At 34.1% G+C, this 23,795-nt stretch overlaps 1 protein-coding gene across 6 annotated transcripts in view; it reads right to left on the bottom strand.

The window, feature by feature from the left end:
* Positions 1-23,795, bottom strand: part of LOC150102804 (uncharacterized) — a 271,397-nt gene that overhangs the window by 60,972 nt on the left and 186,630 nt on the right. For 3 of the 6 annotated variants that reach the window (XM_090399129.1, XM_090399128.1, XM_090399132.1), the window contains one exon: positions 6,441-6,582. The exons of 2 other annotated variants lie outside the window; for them this stretch is intronic. In XM_090399129.1, coding sequence (XP_090255255.1) covers positions 6,441-6,582 — 142 coding nt within the window. Of the gene's footprint in view, positions 1-6,440; positions 6,583-8,981; positions 9,103-23,795 lie in introns of those variants that run through there. One more of the 6 variants, XM_090399133.1, reaches the window with a different exon arrangement.

Genomic DNA, 23,795 nt, shown 5'->3' with positions numbered 1-23,795 from the left:
CCTAATCATGTGCTCCTAATTAATGCCCATCCTATACAAGCTTTAGAATTTTAGTATTCATCTGGCATCCACCTTGCATGGAAACAAGCTTATATTCAATCGACCCTAAGAAAGGAGATAAAAGCCAGCCATCAGACTATTGTCCCATTGCATTCACATTACTTCTATCAAAAAGTCATCAATAGTAAGTCATGATGTAAATCATCAACCATCAAAAGTCCTTTACCACCTGGAAGCCTACTAGTTAATCAGTGACCTCCAGTGTGGATTCCACTACTCTCAATCCACAGCATATCTCTTACCAGCATCATCCATATACAGACTGCCTATGGTAAGGTTTACTGGAAACTCCCATTGTCACTATCAACATTTTTAAGGTATCTGAGTCTGGCATAAATCCCAAGTTGTCAAATTAGTCTTATGATCTGATGCTCATCCTCTGCAACTAGATTTCCAATGTTTTGTCTGATCATTCAGCAAGTGTTGAAGTGGATGGCTTCCTTTCTTTAAATTTCCCCACCACTGCTGGAGCTCCACAGGGTTCTACATTTTTATCCACACTCTTTCTCCTATTCATAAATGACCTAACACTAACTTCAAATCCTGTCCATTTATTGATGACCCTCTCCATTCTTCTTTTTTTCATTTAATAAACTCAGAGCACTCATATATCCCAAAGTACAAACTCTTAAATATTAATCCCCTTGCCATATTTCAGTGGGATTAGGACAACCTTGTCAACTTCAATACCACCAAAACACAATCTCCTTTTACTTCATGCAAGAATACACTTTGCCTCCCCTCATTGTACAGGATTTCACCTGTACAATTCCTAACACTGTATAAATCTCAAATTCATCCTGCCCTGGGATAGCATTCCCACAAATGAGATGGTTCACCAACAACCTCCCTAAAAGTGCTGGGGTGGTACCTAGAAGAGGGCTCCAGTTAATTGGCAACCCCCCTCTGTCAGAAATTCACACAAACTGCTTTCTCACAGACATTCTATTTCTGCATATACCAAAGATCTTTTATCAATGCTTTTAGAGGTGCAGTTTTTACCTGAATTGGCTACTATCATCCAAACTAATAAACACTCAAGTAACTCAGTCAACATCTGTTTACAGTCTAGCTCTAAACATACCAACTTGTCATCTACCTCTGTCCATCTAATTCTGTGCTTTGATCTCCAACAGTTTTCCTTAAGGAAAACTGTGTTGGAGATCAGTTGTTCTGTTTTCTTTTTCTTCCAACTCTTGGGAGACACATTCTGATATTGCATCATTTAAGTATTTTTTGAATGCTTCCCATACAACTGATGCCATTGGATTGAACCCAGTATACACTTTTAAGTTATTCATAATTTCCTGTTTTGTATATCAGCATGTAACTTTTCCTGAATGGAACATTCATGAACTTAGCCACTTCCCAAGTGAGTGAATAATCACTGCCATCAATCAGAGGCAGAATAGTTACAGTACATCTTTAACTGAAACACACTAACACTGTAATCAAATCTAACACTTTTTTTTTTACCTTGAGTGCCTTCTGTTACACTGCTTGAGGAAGTTGTCCTGTAACAGCTTAATAAATTCAGTTTCATTCTTCTCATGAAATTTTACTGCTACCCATCAATGTTTGCATTTCTCCTGGAGATCTGTGACAACACCCCACTATGTATTGGATTCTTGTTAGATTCCACCTTACACCAGATGGCTTCAAACTTAATGCCATATGAAAAACTGTTACTAGTATTACAATCATAGGTCTTAACACTAACTGAATTCAGGTCATCCAATATCATTAGCACCCCCGCTCACTCCTATCCTGTCTATCCTTCCTAAGAATATTGTATCCTTTACCACTAGATCAGTGTTTCTCAACATTTTTTGGATCATGCCCCACCTCAATGTCTCAAATATTTTGATGTCCCCCCCCAGCATAATAGTCAGTCAAGTTCTGAAAAAGTATAACATAAATATGTACATGTACATTTTCAAATTGCCCCACGTTGAGAAACACTGCACTAGATACAGTTAGTATGGCTGATTCTAATGCCTACAATCTGAGGTCCCAACATATTGACCAAAGTAACAAACACTACCCTTTTGTTTCGGATACTCCTAGTATTCATGTACAAACATAATAATCCATCCGCATGCATTTTTGTATAATCTTGTCTGTTGTCTGTGTGGCACAGCTTGCAAATCTGTTCTTCTTAAGTGCCTTACATATAAAGACATCTTTGCACACATTGATGGGTGTGAACTGGACGAGCACAAAATTGAAATCTTTCTATCCTCGTAATAATTTCCATGATAATGCCCATTCTGTTATTAACACAGTTATATAACACTGTCGCTATTACAATGAAATTTTAAAATAGGACAAAGCAATCAGAGGATGGATCCTAATGCCCCGTGATTTTAAACAAGAGAAATAAATGAAGCTGTTAACAAGTTTTATGAAAAGAAGAAAGAAACCTCTGTTCAGTTATCTCTTGAAAATTTCATACAGAAGAGGTTCAATAGCAAAATTACAGTTTTTGTTTTCATTTTCTGTTACTATTTATACTTTTTTGTGTTAATAATTATATACTAAACTTTCAGTGTGCACTATATACATGTAAGCAACAGGATGTGATTAAGGGGTGACAGGGTTAAATCCAACTTATGTAAAATTCGTATTGCACATAAAGTAACTCTTGCATAAGTCAGGGACTTTGGGTATTTCAACCTTGTAGTCATTCATTTTGTTTTGACTATATTGGCTGCTTTTGATATTTCATACATCATTCTCATATTCCAACAGTTTTTTTTCCCTCCTCCCTAATAATTTTTCTCTTTTGGTGTTTGTCCAAATTTTCTATTGTATTCCTCAATGCCAAAGTTTCTCATAAGAGCTTTCAGTAAGGGATGTCATTTCCATAGCAAAGTACTTTTTTTTTTTTTTAATACCAGGATGAGTAGCTGGCCTTTTTGCTCAACTCTTGTTTATTTATTCAGGAATGGGACCAGCATGATGTAAAGGATTTTGCATTTTTTTTAATCAAATTCACATATTTTTTAATTTATTTTTTACATACTCCAGAAACCCTGCTCTAGAGACCAAATATGGAACTTCTTCAAGCTACTTCAGGCCTCTAATTTAAATGCTCCTGTTGTGGCTACCTCACTAGCAATATAGAAATATTATCAATTAATTTGGTGAATGGAAAATTCATATTATGTGACATTCAGTAAATGTCTAATAAAGTGCATGCAGTGAATACCTCAATATGAGAACAATAATAATAACATGTTGTAACTTCCTTCAGTCTGTAGATGTGTAGAAGATTGCTTTCTATTTATTGCAGTGCTACCATATTTCTATTTGATTCTGTTTGGGTTCTGGTTTGAAGATGTTTCATTACCAGTAACCAATTTCTTTTTTATGGAACTACTTGTAACCAAACCAAATGCTGTTCTTTCATTCCCACATTCCAACAGAATGTGGAAGAACACAGAAGTGTTCTTCTGCATTCGAAACAGAACATGCCACTTGATTTTTTAAGACCCAGATTTAAATCCATCAGAGAAATAATTATGAAGCAAAGGTGATACAGCTATTCTCAACACCCTTCGCATGTTATTATTATCACTGAACAGACACCTCCATGGAGTCCTAAGAGTCAACACAATACCTATTGTACCTCTCCTTGAAACCATTAACTGGCAAAGCAAAAACTGACTCTAGCAACTCATTCCATTCATTCACCACTCTCTAAGCAAAAAATCTGGTCCTCTCATCCTTGATAACTACACTCTCACTCAACTTCCATGGATGACCTCTGATTCAGTCCTCTCTAGCAAGTTCTGAAACATTTCCCCTGCATCAATCCTATAAAATCCTTTAAATAACTTAAATGTTTCTATTATATCTCCCTTTTTTTCTATCAACCAACCTTTGCAACCCAGAAACCTTCAATTTATCCTCACAGGAAGCATTCCACAGACCACTCTACCTCTTGGTCACTCACCTCTGGATCCTCTCCACCACTTTCTCATTCCCAAGAAACCTGAATGACCAGACCTGCGCACAATAATCTATATGCGGTCATATCAAGGCTTTATAAAGAGGAATGATGAATCCCTTATCCCTGCTTTTTAAGGTGTTCTTAAATAACCAAGTAATCCTGTGAGCTACCCTGGCTAATTTAGGAATATGCCCTTTAAACTTTAACTCTGTCTACTACTACCCCCATATCCTTGGCTTCAGCAATTTCCTGGAGTACAGTTCCATCAATGTGGTACACAGCTTGTAATCGTTGACAAAATGCATAACTTTACACTTTTTCCACATTAAATTGATATTCATTATGTTTTGCCCATAATGCGAACTTATTTAAATCATCTAGCAAGCTCTCTACATCGCCCTGATTAACTATTACCCTACCTACCTAATTTTGCATTATCAGCAAACAACTGGAACATCTTCCTTCAAATTATTTCCTAAATATTCTACATAAACGGTATTAGGAAATACCGTTTATGTAGAATATTTGGTCCTATGACAGGAAGCATGTGATTATGTCTCGGAAAGTTAGATTTTCCTTCTCAAAAACCCAGAACAACCACATGCAACTGTTCTTGTTATCCCATAGTCCTAAATGAACCGTTGGGTCATTCATGGCTTTTAAGTGATTTGCTAGCCTCCTCAAGTCTTGGTCTCTTGTTCTTGATGTCAGTTGAGAAAGGGAGGAATTTGTCCATTTTTTGATGTTATCAGTCCATTTTAATCGAGGTCGGCCCCTAACCCTTGATCCCGGAATGATTCCTTCTAGTGCTTGCTTTGTAATGCCATTAGCCCTCGCCACATGTCTGAACCATTTCATCTGTCTTCTTCTGATGACTGTCAGAATATTTTCCCCTTTTCTACCATCTATTGAATCGATCAGTTTTCGGACATTTTCATTGGTTTTGTGAGCAATATAGGGAATTTTCAAAAGTCTTCTGTACGTTTTCATTTCAAAAGACAGGAGTCTCCTCTCATCTTTCTTCAATAAAGTCCAGGCCTCACAACCATACAAGAGAACAGAATTCACCAAGGTGTCAATTAGTCTTAGTCTGGTTGTGATTGCTATTCTGTTATCTCCCTACAATGGTTTAACTTCTGTAGGGCCATGATTGCCTTAGCAATTTAGTATTTAATGCCGGTTTTTGAATGACCATCTTGACTCAACATGCTTCATAGATAAGTGAACTCCTTTACATTCTCAATTTGCTTATTGCCAATTTGTATCTTTAAGAATTCAATGTCTGATTTTGAGGTTATCATTGTTTTTTGTAGGTTTATGTATAATCCATATAGTTCTTAATGTTCCGAAAACACGGCTGGTTATCTCTTGTAATTCTCCTTCACTTTCTGCCAGAAGATCGATATCGTCAGCAAACGTAAGTCATTTATTCTTAGTTTGCCAACTACTATTGCAGACATGCAACTATTAGATAAGGTAAATTATACTTCATGGTCTTAGTGATAGTCATAACCTTAACAAGGAATGCTCATCACTAATCATCCAGACAATAATGTGATATACCAATACTGCTGAACCATTTTCAGAATTTCTGAAATGCTCTCATCATTAAATCTATGTGTTTGAGAACAGCCAGTTAAATTCTATGTCCACAGTAGTCCATTCCACTATGTCCACAGCAGGACATTCCAGTGTCACAGTGAAGAATTTATGAAGACAAAAACACACATGTTGTTGTAATTACTTCTTATAATTAAGAAAATAACACTCAACATTTTGACCTCTGTAGAGGTCATCATCAGGAAAACATAAATATGCACAGGACAAAAGTTAAACTGCACTACACAAAAGTAAAATAAATCTAAATACTTTGTTAATCGTTTACCCTAGCCTGATTCTGATAGAAAAATAATAATAATAAATAAAATATATACAAAAATATAAATAAAAAAAAATTCTTCACTATGAATGCTGTAAAAGAAAGAATTCCCATGTCTTTTATCAGGAATACAGAGCCAACTGAAACCTCAGAAAAAAAAGAATCAAACTCTCTCACCTTCTCAGAGTATCTTGTTAAGAATAATAAATGATAATGAGTACTGACAATTTGAGACACAGCTAACCAAATTGTACTTTTTTTATTGCAATTTTATATAATGATAATTCTCAATGATAAAAGTTTAGTGTGTATGTTATAAATTTAAGCTTGTGTAGAGGATGAAGAGGTAGATTCACCAGGGAAAGGGAACCTGAAGCCCCCTGATGGTAGCATGTGCTCTCTCTCTCTCTGCCATTATCATTTTAGAATTTGCTGAATGGAGAGAAATGCAAAATGAATGCAAAGTAAATTATAAAATAAAAGGAAATAATATGTGTATAATATTCATTAAAACTGAGAAAAGTTTAAACTAATTAAAACACTTACCAGTAAAAACATCAACAATTTCTTGAGGTAGTCTATGTAAAATTACTACAGGGTTCCCACACAACTTTTTTAGAGTCTCTTCACTTAATGAGATCATTTGAAATTGGTTCTCCATGTTTTTACTTAGATAAAATCTGTTATGCTAGTTTTATAGAAAAATTACCATAGATAAGAGCTGATGTGTTCAGCATTTTCGATAAAGCAGTTTAGATGAAAAATGCTGACTATACATTATTTTCCCTACTTCAGCATGATTGCTGCCATATCAGCTTAAGTTATAAGTTAACACTATTGGTAAACAGCAGCATTTCAAAGTATAAACACTAAATAGTGTTGTATTTTTTTTTCTTTGGAAGAATGATTAAAATTTCTGATGGGAAACTAAACTAGCATCATAATATGTCCTGTAAATCCTTGAATGATATATTATATAGCAAGAAACCATATACTGATAATTTTTGGGTAAACAATTTATTCTTATATTTAATCATTAACCAAATTTATCAAAATTCATTTAATTAAAAACTTAATGTTAAACAATAAGGAGTTCTCAATTGCAGTTAAGAAACCTTTACCAAAATCCATACCAATATTTAATTATTTTCATGAGACAACAGTAACATGCATTCAGTGGAAAATTTAAATAAATTACTTTCATTGCAAAAATCCATAAAGTGGCTACAGCTTTCTTTAGCATAAAACAAAAAAATTAATTTTCTTGGCAGAATCAAAAATTATTTTTGACAATAACTCCCCCCTCCCTTTAAACTCTCTCTGCCAGTCTAATTGGTTGAAGGCACAGAACTGCTCATAACTCTTTGCCAAAGAACCATTTGTGTCAAGTTGTGAGAAGCAACTTCTTATATAACTCAAACATGGTAGTGCAGCAAAAACTTTCCTCTTCATATTTTACCTTCTCATTCATTTCCTTTTAATCTTAAATATCAGCAATGACTTGACAAAAGTTGTAACATACTTTAGTAGTAGATATTTTTATCATATATAATTGTTAAATTCATAGAATAACAGGTTATATGCTACTTCAGCTTCTTTAATGATCATGACAAAATGCACTTAACTTTTGTGGAAATTTCCACAACCATTAATTTAATCTCAGCTAAAATTTGTTGATGTAGTTATGTAACTTATAAACAGAGCAATCATGACAAAACAATAAAAACAAAATGATTTCCAATATTTAACATATGCTGGCTGGCATCTTCGGGGAACTGTGTTAAATAGTAAATGATTTCCATGTGTAATTAAGAAGATATACAAGATAAGAATACATATCACACATGATGTGCATTTTTGAGATTGAACCGAAGTTCCTGTTGAGTGTGCTGTACAATAAACTTGAGTTCAGATTAAGGTAATTTTTTAAAGCATATTTATGGGTCCATTACTAAAGAATGGCTATCATGAATATGTAATACACCACTATACTACCCATAATACTTGGGTAGTATCTGTTCAAGGCCTGGTCTATGACAATCTCATTTGATATGGATATATATATATATCCATATCAAATTCATAGATAAAATTAAATTGAAACATACCTTAAATTACACATGGCTGTTATGTATTTATTATCCTAAGCAATGTGAGTCAAGTAACTCATCTTATATAAACCTAATTTTCTTAGACTAACATAGTTAATCCTCATCCCCATTGTCTGTCAGTGTATAGGATCTCTGACTGATCTGCACAGATTTTGTGTGGATGATATGTTGGAAGAGAGGCTGAGTTACTATTAAAATTCATGTGGTAAGTTCACTCTGGAAAGAATTCAAAACTCAGTGCTTCCCAACCAAATATCATAGATGGTCTCCCAAATTTAAAATGCTGCAATATTTTAATATTTGTTAATAATTTTAATTATTAACAAATATTAAACTATTTGTTATTAAACTAAATTTGTTAGTTATTAAACTAAATATTATTAGACTACTGTAAAAGAATTAACACATAATAAAGGTGACATGAAAACTGAAGATATTATAGATGTCTAGAGTAATTATCTTGAAAGATTGCAAAATGAAACAAGCACCAAGAAAGCAGTGATTTTCTACACCACCACCACCACTGACTGCAGTGGTAGAAAAAGGAGTGCAATCTGGAGTACATATCAGTATTTTAGGTAGAAAGTCATCAAAAAACCTAAAAATGAAAGTAATAATAATCATCATCACACTCTCCATGGAGTCAGCAGACTTATCGTGGGAAGTTCATTCAACTTATAACATATTTATCATGAACCTTAAAAATCCCTGCATTAACATGTTCTGATAAGATGTTCCATTCACTCAAATTCTCCACATAAAAAATCTACTCCTCGCACTCTTTTCCTTCCACGCTCTTACACAATTTCCCAGGATGGCCTAGTGTTCTACTCCTCTCAACTACTCTTTTTATAATCCTCTATGCATTAATCCAATAAAATCTCCAAACTTAAACATCTCTATCATATCACCTCTTTTCCTCATATTAAACTAAACTGTAATTTGCATTCCTTAACACTCTCCCCATAGTCAACATTCCATCCTGATAATGTCTTAGTCACTCATCCATGGACCTTCTTCAGAAGGCCTGACTGGAGTGCAAACTGTCAGGGTCAGAGGGTCAAATTCCAGATGATTGGAGTAGAGCATTCATAGCCCTGGAAAATAAAACAGTGAAAAATATTAGAGGAATTGCTGCAGTTAATATTTATACAAACACTGTAGAAAAGGCTAAAACAAATAGTGGAAGGGAATGTTTGAGAAGAACAAGCTGATTTCAGACCAAACAGGAGCAGTCCGATTTTTACTTTACAACAAACAGTGAAGAAATCTATAACAAGGATCTGTATTTCAGTTTTGTAGATCTGGAAAAAGCACAGGACAAAAGAAATACTGTTCACAACACTATAATCATATTGTGTAAATGATGAAGGGAGCAGACAAAGATGTTAAGTGAGGTGTAAGCAAATAGCACATCATCTCCACTGTTATTCATCATCTATATAGATGAAGGTGGCATTATGAAACCTGATATCAAAATTGGAGACATTCAACTTAGCTCTTACTTACTTTACGAGGATGACATTATAATGTTAAATAAATCCAGTACAAATCTGTGGATTTCTAACAAAATTTAATAAACAAATTTGGTATGAAAATTATTATTATTTGTCACCTCCAGGGAGTCCAAAGACTCATCGAGGGAGGGCATCTACTCTGCTTCCACCACTCACAATCCACCAACTGACCGCAACTACACCAATGGCATCTACCGCTGACCACCACCACTGGTATCTCCACAGACAATCACAAACATCCATGACCACGATGGGATTTGAAACCTCTTGACTGGAGAGCGGACACGCTAACCACTCGGCCAGCCAGGCTGGCAATAGAAAGACAGATACCTATGAAAACATGCAGGAACACTGAAAATATTAACTGCATCCTGAATGGAGAATATACAGAACAAGTAAAATATTTCAGCTATTTAAGCACAATTAAGTAGCAAAGCTGATATGGAATGAAGTCAACTGAATAATTTATATCAAATAAGAGAGAAATTAGTCAAAACATTAAACTAGCAGTATATATACACACACACACACACACACACACACACACACACACACACACACACACACACACACCTCCAAATCAAAAAATTAGAATAATCAAAGAAAATTTAAGACTTAACCCTGATACAGCTGTCAAAACACATTAACAAAATTTGCAATTCTAATTTATTGCATAGAAAATAATTATTACCAAATATGAATCAGCATTATATAAATCTATGTACTTAGTAGATTATATAACCATGGAAAAACATAAAAGGTAATAAAATTATAAGTAAACTGTTATTTGAAAACATTCAAAAAATCAGAATAATTTTTGACATGGCTCAAAATATTAGAATATTCCAAATTTTTCTGATTGGTTTTCAGGACAGTATAGAAATTCATCTATACTGTCAAAAAGCTGTGGGACAGACTCATGTGTGAGGGATCGTTTCACGTGGATTTCAGTTAATCATTTGCTACACATAGGTCGAATGAGTGACATTATTGGAAGATAAGAAGTTTCATACGGTGTCTTTACACAAAGAAGACCAAACTCAAAGTTTATAGCTAAGGAATTGAAATGTTCAAGCAAGTGTGAGTAGGGTATTGAGACAGTATTCTAATAACTGGAGTTTTCAAAATAATTGCTGCAGTAGCAGTCGAAAGATAATAACTACATCAAAAGATGAGAGGAGATTGAAGAATATCATGAAGAAAAACCACTTCCAAAGTGCAAGATATTTTCACAGGAGATGGAAAGAACTAGGCGTGAATGTGTCTAAATCTACAACGCTGAGATGACTTCATAAAATAGGTTTTAAATCGTTTGTGCCTAAGATGAAGCCACTTATGATTTCCAAGCAAAACGCAGCTAGAGTATGATGGTGTAAGTAGAGACTGTTGTGGGATCAATAGGATTGGAAAGAGGTACTTTTTAGTGATGAAAGTTATGTCTTGTGTGTGTGTCACGGTCATTATGAGATATGTGTTTGACATCTTAAGCAAGAAGCAATTGATAAAGAATGCATGAAACCGTCAGTGAAATTTGAAACCTCTGTCATGGTACGAGCTTGCATGACCATAGAGGGTTCAGGTAGGCTGTGTATTGTGTGTACGAAAGAGTCAATTCCAAAGTACCAAGAAATTCTTGAGCACTTTATATTACTGGCATCAGAAGATTTATGTGATGGCGATTTCCTTTTTCAGCAAGACTCAGCTTCTTGTCACACTTCCAACACTACTACTAGAAGGCTAAAAGAAAAGCAAATCAATGTAATTCTTTGACTGGCAAACTCACTATATTTAAACCCCATTCAGAATTTGTGGGGAATCATGAAGAAACATCTTCACAAAGTTGCCCCAAAAGACAAAAATGAACTTTTTTCTAATCTGCAGGCCAATATGGGCATGTTTTGATAAAGATCGTGAACTGCCAGTAAATAATATGCCCAACCATTTATGAACAATCATAAAAGCTAAAGAGGGATACAACAAAGTACTAATTATCATGTTGTTTCCCTCTGACTGTAATTTTTGTGGGTTTTTTTTTTTTTGCATTAGTCTAATATTTTTTACCACGTTAAAAATTATTCTCATTTTGTGAATTTTGTGAATGTTTTCAAATAACAGATTTCTTATAATTTTTATTATTATATTTTTATTACATTTTTATGTGTTTACATGGTTATATAATCTACAAAGTACGTAGATTTAGATGATGCTAATTCATATTTGGTAACAGTTATTTTCTATGTAATAAATTAAAATAGCAAATCATTCAACAAATTTTCTTTGATTACTCAAAGAAAATGTTGAATAAGAAATTAATTTTTTGATTTGGACTGTAAAAGACAGTGTTTAAATCAATTTTAAGAGTTCTGAAAAAGATTAGAGGAATGAATAGATGGCATTAATGGTAGAATCATATTAAAATCAGTATATTAGGAAGAAACCTGACTTTGTTAGCATTTAAAAATGTGTGAGATGATCTAATTTCAGGGTTAATCTCATTTAAACAGAATAGGAGATGAAAGGTTAACAAAACAGATATCTGTTACAAGAATGGAGGAAAAAATACCCAGAGGAAGACTAAGATGTAGGCTGGATTGATCCGGTAAGAAATGCTGTTTTAGAGGGAAATATCAGAGTTCTAACAGAAAACAGATTAATCCTGGAAAATTGTCAATAAGAAGTCAGTACTGATGTAAACCTTGCATGTCACACTATCTGCATATCCTGAAACCCACCGAGAGTACATATCAGAAATTTGACACTCATGATAACAATTAATAGCTTTATTCTTGCTGTGTCTTATCCATTAAATTTAACAGATTGTTAAAGAAACAGACAAGTTTAAGAACTGAAAATGGACTTTGAATTGCCAAGATGAAAAAAACTTGATTCTGTGTAGTATAAAAACCTTGTATTTCCTCAACCTTGTATATCCTGAAACCTTATGTGGATGAAGAAAACCGATTTCTTCTTCTTCTTTTTTTTTTTTTTTTTTTTTTTTTTTTTTTTTTTTGCACACCATATGATCTTGACAATCAAATGGAAGAGAACATTTAAACCTAATACTTTCATTACTAGCTGTCAGTGATAAACTGTGAAGGCAGATCAAAATAACATTAGTGACTATGAAAATGTTAGTACTAATACTACAGTTGATAAAAATTATGCTATTCCATACCAAAACACTGCTAAAAGGTGTGTGTTGCCTGCTTTTCTTTTGATTTTGATATGAATTTAGAAGCACATGACATTAAAAACAATCAAAGAAATCAAACAATTAAAAATAATGTAAAAAATAAATGAAAAGTACGAAAAAAATACAAAAGTGATAAAAAAATTCCTATCCCATTCACGGTACAAAATGTACTATAGGTTTACAAATAATCTTTCAAGGGTGGGAGCAACGTAAAAAAATAAAAAAGAATAAAAGTTCAACATCTTTCAGAGATGGCGAACTGTAGTCTCAAATATACAAATATTACTCAAGGAAAGGAAAGAAAAAAAAAAAAGAAAAAAAGAAAAAAAGAAAAAAAAAGTTTGAAAACAAAAACCAAACTCCAGAGATTCAGTGGCAAACCCTGAAGAAAAGAAAATATATATTGTTCCAGCCAGAGAGGCAAGTGGTGAGGTAGACTATAAGTATAGAAAAATTAGAACTCCATGATGAACTCAGCAAGTTAGAGGCAATCAAGGAAATGAAGAAAGCATGTTAAAAGATCCTGACTTGTGCGATTAAAGAATATGGAGAAACATGTCAGAAAGCGAAGCACTATGTAATTAGCCAAACCACAAGTCATGTGAATACTTTGGTAAACACAAAGAAGATAAATATCAGAAAGATAGCAGATATTCTGGAGTATCAGATAATCTTAGAAATGGAGGAAAGAGTACTGTAAAACGAATCAAAGATGATAAAAGTGATATGAAAACTGAACTGAAGATAGATATTCTAGATGTATGGAGCAATTATTCTGAAAGGTTGCTAAATGAAGCATGCAATGATAGTACAGTTGGTAGAATGCACTCGACAAGAATAGATTTGGGAATACATATTGATACTTGAAATAGACAAATCTATTAAAAACTAGGAAAGGCAGCAGGAGTAGATGAATGTGAGAATTACAGAGATATTTCTCTACTGAGTGTTCTTGGTAAGGTTTATGCAAGTAAACTTGAGAAACATCTAACAAAAATTGTGGAAGGTAAGCTTGTTGAAGAAAAAGGATTCAGGTCAAAAAGAGGTTGCCAGGATCAGATATTTACTTCAAGACACATAGATGAGAAATCTTGGGAATATAACAATGATCTGTATTTAAGATTTGTAGATCTAAAAAAAAAAAAGCATATGCCAAGAGTAAAGCTGTTCAAAACGCTACAGTTATATGATGTAAATGGGGCATTACATTGAGCAATACATAATCTCAATTTGAGATGTAATCAGCAATATCAATTGAAGGAGGTACAGGAAGATGGTTTGATGATAAATCAGGTATGAGACAAGGATAGACATTATCTGCACTGTTATTCATCATTTAGATGGATCACAATTTGAAGGAAAGTGGTATTAAATGTGATACCAAAATTGGAGATGTTAATCTCAGATCATTACTTTATACAGCTGATGTTATACTCCTAAATAAATCTAGTACAAGTCTGCAGGATTTCTTGACTAAACTGCTGTAATAAACTTGATATGAAAATCAGCAATAAAAAGTCAAAGACAATGAAAATAATGCGGAAACATTGAAAACACCAACTGCATCCTGAATGAAGAAGGCAAATTAATATAGAAATAGACAACAGCATTAGCAAAGCTGGTGCAGTAAGAAGCCAACTGAATAAATTTACAGAATAAGAGAGAATTTAGTCAAAACACTAAACTAGCTGTATACCAGACAGTATTCAAATCAATTTTAACTTATGTATCTGAGAGCTGGGTTAGAAATAAAACACTTAACCAAAGACTAGAGACCACAGATATAAGTCCTGAGAAAGATTATGAGAGTGAAAAGATGGAATCAATGGTAGTCCCATATTAAAAATGAGGATATTAGTAAAGAACCTGATATTCTTATCATTCAGGAATGTGTCAGCAGAGTTAATATCAGGTAGTGTGGTCAATTAAATAGAACGAGAGAAGGAAGGTTGGCAAAACAAACGTTCTTTTCTAGGATGGCAGGAAAAAGGCGAACTAACCAATGCCAAAATGAACAATGCATTAGTGTACATAAACTAATGCATTCATTTTGGCATTGGTTAGTTCGCCTTTTTCCTGCCATCCTAGAAAAGAACGTTTGTTTTGCCAACCTTCCTTCTCTCGTTCTATTTAATGTGATGAAGGGATATCACACAACCTCCCTCACAACTTGTGCTGATTATCCACAAGTACCTGAGGAATCACATTCACCCTCTCACTACTCACTCACCTCTAGGATGCCTGTACCCACATTCACCTGTGCCCTCCTAACACTGATTACCCTCCACATTCTTCACAATGCTTAATTCTGAATACATGCAAACCATCATCTGCCTTATCTAGGTGGGCTGATTCAGTAAGAAGTGCTTCAGAAGACTGAAAGGCTAAATACAACAATACTGGAGTGCTGACAAGTAACAAACTAAACTGTTCACGCAGTACCATCATAATATCCTGTACATCCCAAGGATGCATGTCAGGAATTTGATGATGATAACGTGACAAACTGCTACAATGCAAACCCATGTACATAAAAAAGGGGAATAATATATATCATTATTATTAAGAGAGACCTCCAGGGAGTCAGGGGACTCATCAAGGGAGGCCACATGCTACACACACACACACACCAGCTATCACACTTGTTCTTGAATTCATTCACACTGCTTAAACACACAACATCCAATGGCGATCCATTCCAGTTGCACACCACTCTATGAGAAAAAAAAACTAGATCTCACTCCACTTCTTAGTGGTATTCATTCTCAGCTTCCAAGGATGTCCTCTTGTCGTTTCACCCTCCATAAAATGAAAAATTCCATCAACTGAAATCCTGTATGACCCTTTCAGAAGTTTGCAAGTCTCAATCATATCATCCCTCTTTTCTCCTGTTTTAGACTGCTAGTATCTGCAGTCTACAAATTCTGTCTTCATAATCATTATTCCACAATCCTGATATCATTTTTAACATTCTCCTTTGCACCAGAGACCAGACCTGTGCATAGTAGTCCAAGTGAGGTCTTATCAAGACCTTATAAAGAGGCAAAATGACATCCTTATATGTCAAAGTTCGTCTCAACATTGCAATTATCTTTTGAGTTGTATTTGCAATCTTTGCTATGTGGCCCTTGAACTTCAACTTTCTATCTACTAACACTTCAAGATCCCTAGTCTGATCAGTTTCTTCTAGCATAATCCCTATGAAATTCAGTTTGCTATCATGAAGGTTTTGAGTTTTCCCTGTTTGTAATAGTGAGCTTAAAATAGTGTTGTTTCTACAGGTCTCAGGTTGAGACTTTTTCAGTTTATTATAGTGCATTTCATTTGTGAGAAAGGAAAGCTATTATGCAAATATTTTGCTTTTGACTTTCAAAATACAGCAGTGTTAAGTGAGGTAAATTGAAGGTCTTTTTGCCACTATTTACTCTTTATTTAACTCTTTCTCTGCATCAACAATGAAAGGACAACATAGTAAAATACAGTTTTTGACAAATCATAAAAAATATCCCTTCCCCTAAAAAAAAAAAAAATAAATAAAAACGTTAAAACATCTACTTAACACATTTAGTGAAGCTTTAAACTGTCAAACCAGTATTTGCATGTGTTACACCCGCTTCTATGCATTGTAAGACTCATGTGCTTCTACACTGCATAACTCAGTTTGCCTTGGGTGGTCGAATTGTGTGAATGTGTAGGCAATGCAGCAAGGTCATTCTGTCATAAACAAATGGCAGTGAATGTGTTAAACAAGCATGGCATTAAAAATTAATAAAAACAAAACGCCCCACCAGAAGACAGTTATCCAAATTTAACCTGTTATTCCTTGTGGAACCTCAACTAGTGAACTGACAACTATATCCACCACAACTGCTCGAACTTTACTTGAAACAGTTCCTTCCATCACTCAAGGCTGGTACATTTGCATTCATCAGATCTGACATCTCACATCAGAAAAAGCCAAATCTGGTAGAAATGCCTCTTAATAATCTGCTCTAGCTTTTGGAAATTTCCAAAATTTCCATCATCTGCTGCCTCTTTTATTCACCAAATTCTAATAATTCCACTCTGATCTGCAATTATTTTTTATAATCATGATTTTTCTGTAGTCCAAATACCTAAAATACTAAAGTTGGCTTCCTCAAAGATTCCGATGTCCAAAGCTAAATCTTCCCTTCACCAATAAGACAGAATCAGTTCATTAATGTTTGCAATGACCAGCAACGTCTAATCCATCCAACAGAACACTAGATAATCTTCACCATCTGTACAGCATGATGCACCTATTCTTATTCAGCTCTCCTGAACATGCAGATATCACTTCTCTTGGAAGTGATATCTGCATGTTCTGGAGAGCTGAATAAGAAAAGGTGCATCATTTAGTTAGGTACACCTAACTAACTGTATTCAATCATCCTTTATTATGGAAGACGCTTCATCCAGCAATTACCAAGTCTCCTTTTGCATTAACAAAAGTGCCAAAAGAGATCATTTTTATGACTTTATTTCATGATCTGGATCAGGAGAATGGAAACTTGTGTTTCCATTCTTTTGAACAAGTACTTGTTCTGACTAAACAAAAATATTTCTAAGGGAAATAAAGAAGATCATTTATCATCACTCTACTCTTTGGGGTATAGTGAGGAAAAAAATCCCCTAACCTTATCCAAGCCACGGCTCTCCAATACGTGTGCCAAAGCAATTAAAGGGAAAAAAATAAGCACATCGCAAGCTGCTAATAAAAAAAACAACAACAGGACACTCTGTATACACGATGCCTCACAAATGCTGGGGAAAAAAAGAAAAAAGAAAGAAAGAAGGGAAAAAAAATTTTTAACCATGATTTTGAAAAGGCCAAATGCAGAAAACATACTGCATTTGAAAAAACTCCTGTTCAAATAGATGCAAAGTCTTCTTGTCTCTTGCCATGACAGTGGGTACAATTTCTGCTCTTTCATATTTCATCATCCTGACTGCAAGATAACCCAAACTTACGACAGTCATCTTGGCAGCATTCTCCAGCTCCTGCATAGATAACAACGGTAATTATCTCCCACAAATGTAAAAGCATGCTACATGCTACTTCTAGTCTTCATCAGAATGAAATCAGAAGAATTCTGAATAGCCTGAACGTCAAATAGTCCCTAATGGTATTTTCCCCCATGTGTTAAAATGTGCTCCAGAATTAATCTATATCATCTTTTCAATCTTTCCTACTTGCTTGGCATCATGTGGCATGAAAACAAGAACTGTTTAATCCAATCCAAAAAAAAGGTGATAAAAGTGAGCCATCAACCTTTAGTTCCCACCAAATAGTGAAGGTCATCAAAAGTAATTTCTTCAACAACTAGAGCCCATAACTGCTAACCAACGATTTGCCACTTCAATCCACATAAAGCCAATCTCTTAGTCATCACTACAGACCTCTAAGATTTGGAGCAACTCATGTGGCAACTTGATATTTCTAGGACATTTGTTGAGCTCTGGCAAAGAGGCCCATTTCCCAAAATCTTGCAGTTTGCATCCTACCCTTTTAAAATGGGTTACCAGCTTCCTTCTCTTGGCATTCCCTACATGTTATGGCAGATGACTTCCTCTCCTCAGATTGTATTAGCAATGCCTGGGTATTCTAAGGTCCTATACTCTCACCCACTCTCTTCCTGCTGCTTATAAATGCCCTTCTTTCACCAACCAAAAAATCTTATCCATAGCTGATCACAGCATATTTCATCGTATAAACTATGTAGTGCATAATCATTCCAAGTATCAAAATCTTCCATAAGTAATGCTTTAGTTCAGTTATCCTTGTTGTTCTTCTATAGCATGAAAATAACTTTGTGAACTTCAGTGTTTCAAAACAGCCTTTCCACCCGCCCCCTTGCAAGAAGGATCGTCTCTTCTTACTTTTGATAATATCCAGGTCTTCAAATACAATCAGATTTCTGCTCTTGGGCTGGCACATATATCTTCAGCCTTTCCTGAGAAGCATGTCTCAGCAATAACCCCTACTATCTTCACAAAACTAAATATACTTTCTCATCTACACAACAACCAACAGTAGATAAATCCCAAATCTAAACAACTTTTGTAACAGTTCTCATAAAGTTGTATGTAGCAAAACCTCCCAAATAATGTTTGCTATCAAGAGCAAAAAAATCTGATTAAATTATAATTTCTCTCACAGACATTCTGTTTCTGTCTCACGTCTTTTTTATAAGCATTTTTTGGACAATGTTATGCTTAACTGATCATCATTCCTCCACTTTCTTCTGAGATTTAATGACATTTGTTCAACATCCATTTACTGTCTGATTTCAAACTTATTAAACAAAGTTTTCTTCCTTCTTCACTCTACCTAAAGACTGTCAAGAAATGTATTAAGATTCTTTCTTTCCATGATAAAGAGCAAGAGGCTCTTTACAGACATGTAAAGATATATGTAGATATATAGTATATAGGTATGTAGTAATAATAATATATGGGTACACCGGTCTGGCAATTCGTTAGTAGGGGTATATGTAAGTTCGGTTCACTTAAACCTTGGTATTCCAGGTCTACCTACTCACTGATGAGACCTCACTAAAGGTTGAAACCGGTCTGGGTAGTGACTTCCATCATAATGTAAAACAGTAATACATCTCTCAGGAGCTGCGTTTTACATTATGAGAAAATATTAAGGATAGTGATGGAGCCTGCTCCATCTTTGCCCTAGTGTTGTACTACCCAGGTGTTGACTTACGCTTGAACTCGCTGATAGTTCTTCGGCATGAAACTCTTAGATTTCGATCTCCGAGTTTCGCATCTGGCTTTAAAATAATGAGGGATTTACTATCCCCTTAACTTAATTCTTTCTTTCCCTTTAATCTGTTCCTCTCAGGTGAAAGAATGTGCTACACTTTTTGCAACATTTCTTGTGTGGGTATAATATGAAAAGAGTGAAAAATCACCATTTGCATTTTGCTAAATATGCTGGTATAGCATTTTTTCAGGTCTCCAAATACTATCAGATCTCACATCACAGAGTTAAAAGGCACCGTTAATTGCTTCAATCCACCTAATTATTGATCTTTGAGAATTTTCATCTTAACATTCTATTAAGTAACCACACTACCATAGCTTGATACTGCTCACACAATCTACAATACTAATTATATCACATTCCTTTTTAATATCTTCCTTTTAATATGACTGTGCATTAAAGAAATCTGTTCACCACCATTTGCCAATTTCCTTCAGAATTTTCATTTCCATGCTAGTCTTGGATCAAGTGTTTTATTTCAGTGATCAAATTCATAACCTAAAAGGAGAGTAAACACTGCCTTGTTATACTACTAGTTTGGAATATTGGCTAGTATCTCTCTTATTCCACATAAATTTATTTAACTAGTTCTTCATTATGTACTGTTTGGAACATGAAAATGATAACAGAATAAGTAATTTGCTACCTTCACTAAAATTGTTTTGCAAATCAGACTTTCTATAGGTCCACCATTCAGAGTGCACTTAAATATTTTCCATGTTCCTCAATTTTCATAACAAATTGTTACAGTAGTCACTGAATTAAATCAAAAATTTCTAAAGATACAATCTAATTATGTCAGATTACTTTTTTTTAATATCTTCATAGAAGATATTAAAAAAGGAATGTCACAAAGGAATGAGAGCTGAGTTTAGATCCATACAGATTATGAATAATCAAGATAGCAGACACCCTCACTTTGCATGTGATTTAAAATCAAACTATCCGTTTACGTTTACTAAAGTGGACAGCATTTATTTTCGATACAAACTATTGTAAAAAGAAGAACCATTCCAAACTGCAAAAACATCACCATATCTGTAAAAATAGGTCTTGGAGAAGTAATGTCAAGGAGACAATGTTTAAAGTATTCCATAAATTAGTTATCAAGAGTTTGAGAAAGGGGACTTTCCATTGCTTTCCCTTTAGTCTGTGAGTACAGTTTGTTTTGAAAGGTAGAACAGCTGGAATGAATCACAAAGTAAAAAAGTTTGACATTATCAGATGGAAATTGCTGGAATTCAATGATATCTGACAAAGGAATGTTGGCAAATAGCGACCAATATCTAAGCTAATCATAACATCAGCAGTGCTCAAATGAAATCACAAATTTTGTTTTTGAAGTCTAAAGCATTCTTAATAAAAGTCAAAGATTTGCCTGTGGAGGAAGAAAGTTAATTAGACAAATATTTTGATAACTTATAAGCAGGACAACCAAAGCAATCTGCCATGGGTTTTAATGGAACACCAGTTGTAAATCTTAGGCAGACTATAATTTTGGAGGATGTGCATGAAAGGCCTTAAGCTTTTTCTTTAAATCATCATCGTAAAATGAAACATTGTCAATGAGATTAATTAAGCCTACATCTGACTACCAATAAGATTAAAAGAGAAAGGCTGATAAGTAGAATAGTCTCAAAGCATCAAAGAAATCTTATTTTTTCATAGAATTAGTGTTGTGTTACCTTCCTGGAGTTACTGTGGTGGTGCTTTTTTATAATCTTTCTGTTATTTGTATAATTTGTTGTTCCATTTCTGTACTTAAGATATCTGATGAATGAAACACAGGAGAAAATTTTATAATTAAAAATCAAGTTTTTCCAGACGAGTTTTCCCTCTTTTATTATTGCTAATATGAACCTTCAGCATTCTTCAATTCTATCAGCTGACTGATAGATTGAAGAATTGCACAAAGTCACTGCAGTCAGTTTCCATCTGTCGATTTGTCATGATTTTCCAGATATGCAAAAACTAAAATAAAGATCCTGGTTATATATCCAGGATTTCCTAATTTGTCTACTGACAGTCCCTATTTGTCTCTGAACCATGCTTGTTCTCTAAATTTCAGTTTTACAATTTTCCTTTGCCTCTTAAGTATGCTTGCATAAATCTTATCTGGAACACTTCAATAGGGAAATTCTGCTAATTCTGGCATTGTTTTCTTTCCATTTTAACACTCAATAATATTACCTAAAAGAGAAAATTGAATGTGAGAATTAGAGAGGAATGTCCCTACAGAATGTCCCAGATGACATTCAAGCATAACTGAGAAAAGGCTAAGAGAAACTGTACAAGAAAAACCTAAGGAATAAGCAAGTTCATGTCAAATAAAGGTTGTCAGCATCAGATTCTTTCTTTATGAAAAATAGTAGAAAAATTATGGGAATATAACAAGGATAGCTATAAATTTTGTACATCTGAAAAATATGATAAATATCCAAGAAAAAAAACTGTTCAAGATGATATAGGCAGTGCAAAGGAGATATTATACGAAGCACTGTATAGCTTGCATGCTATCTCCATTGTTATTCATCATCTATGAAGGAATGAGATATTCAATGTGATTCTTTACTTCACACATTATACTCTTAATTAAATCCAATACAAAATTCAGGATTACTTAACTGAATAACTGCTGTAATAAATCTGCTATGAAAATCAGCAATAAAAAAGAAAAACATGGTCTATATTCTCAATCCTATAGAACAATAAATTATTTCAGATATGTAGGCATAATTTTTAGTGAAGAAGGTAAATTAACTAAGAAAACAGACAGAAACAAGCAAAGTGGTATGGTGGAGTCAACTAAGGAAATTTATATGGAATTACAAGAAATTAGCTAAAATACTAAACTAGCAGTACATAAGAGTGTTCAAACTTAACTATCTGAGATTTGAATTAGAAATAAAGCAGTTAATCAAAGAAGACAGCAGATAGACTTTTGAAAAAAAATATGTTAGTGAACTTATAGCAAGGTATTAGCAGAATCATATTAAAAATGAAGATATTAGAAAGGACATTGACATTAGCATTCAAGAATGTGTGAGCAGAACTAATCTTAGATGGTATGGTCACTTAAACAGTAAGAGAAGAAAGGTTGCACAAACAAGTCTTTGATACTAGGATGGCAGAATGAAGAGCCAGAGGATGACCAAGATTTAAGTGGACTGAAACAGTTTAGTTTTCAGGATGAATGAAATGTAAGATCTTACAATACTAGTAGACTTTTGAAAAAAAATATGTTAGTGAACTTATAGCAAGGTATTAGCAGAATCATATTAAAAATGAAGATATTAGAAAGGACATTGACATTAGCATTCAAGAATGTGTGAGCAGAACTAATCTTAGATGGTATGGTCACTTAAACAGTAAGAGAAGAAAGGTTGCACAAACAAGTCTTTGATACTAGGATGGCAGAGAGAAGAGCCAGAGGATGACCAAGATTTAAGTGGACTGAAACAGTTTAGTTTTCAGGATGAATGAAATGTAAGATCTTACAATACTAGTGTTATGGCAAATAACAAAGCAGTTATTATTTTGGAAGAAAATTGTTGACAAGAAGTTTACAAGTACTTAAGCTTAATAAGACAGTATTATAATAATATCCTGTACATACCGTAGTTATATCCTATTTCCCTTTGCATGTTAGGCTTGACAGCCTGTCACAATCAATTAATTTGGCTAATATTTTTTTAAGTATTCAAGATGAAGCCTTATGGAAAGCGACGCAGGGGTAAATCACAGATGCATTGGGAGAATAATGTCCAAAAAGACTTAGATGAGATGGGAATTCATAACTGGAATGAAAAAGCTCGAGACAGAAAGGAATGGAAGAAGCTGGTGCATGCAGCTAAGAACCTTAGAGGGTCAACTAGCTAAAGAAGAAGAATGCTTTTTAAACCTAATTAAAGCTCTGACAGCTGAACCCAAGATAGTTAATCATTAATCCTATCTTAGAATATCATGACAATTAATTGCATGTGTTCTGGCCAATTTGCTTATCTTGCAGGATGAAAAACTCGTTTCCAGGAGGAGAAAACACCCTGCCACCCCAGTGTGAGACTAGCTAATTCGCCTTTAGTTGAAAAGCCCTGATAAAGTATCTTCATATCCTTGATGGGATTAGAATACAAGTCTTTCCAACTAAAGGGTATAGTCAAAACTGACAGCTATGAAGACTCTGCTGTATAAGAAGAAAAAAAAAAAAAAACTGAAATCCACGTGAAACTATTCATCTGGCAGGAAAATGTGATATATCAGTGTTAAACTCAATAGGTTTTACTG

The sequence above is a fragment of the Typopeltis vanoorti genome, chromosome 10, assembly GCF_054136105.1.
Source record: "Typopeltis vanoorti isolate ZY-2024b chromosome 10, IOZ_Tvanoo_1.0, whole genome shotgun sequence".
NCBI classification, from domain to species: Eukaryota; Metazoa; Arthropoda; class Arachnida; order Uropygi; family Thelyphonidae; genus Typopeltis; species Typopeltis vanoorti.
Note: the sequence above shows the minus strand (reverse complement) of the source record. Positions and strands in the feature narration are given on the sequence as shown.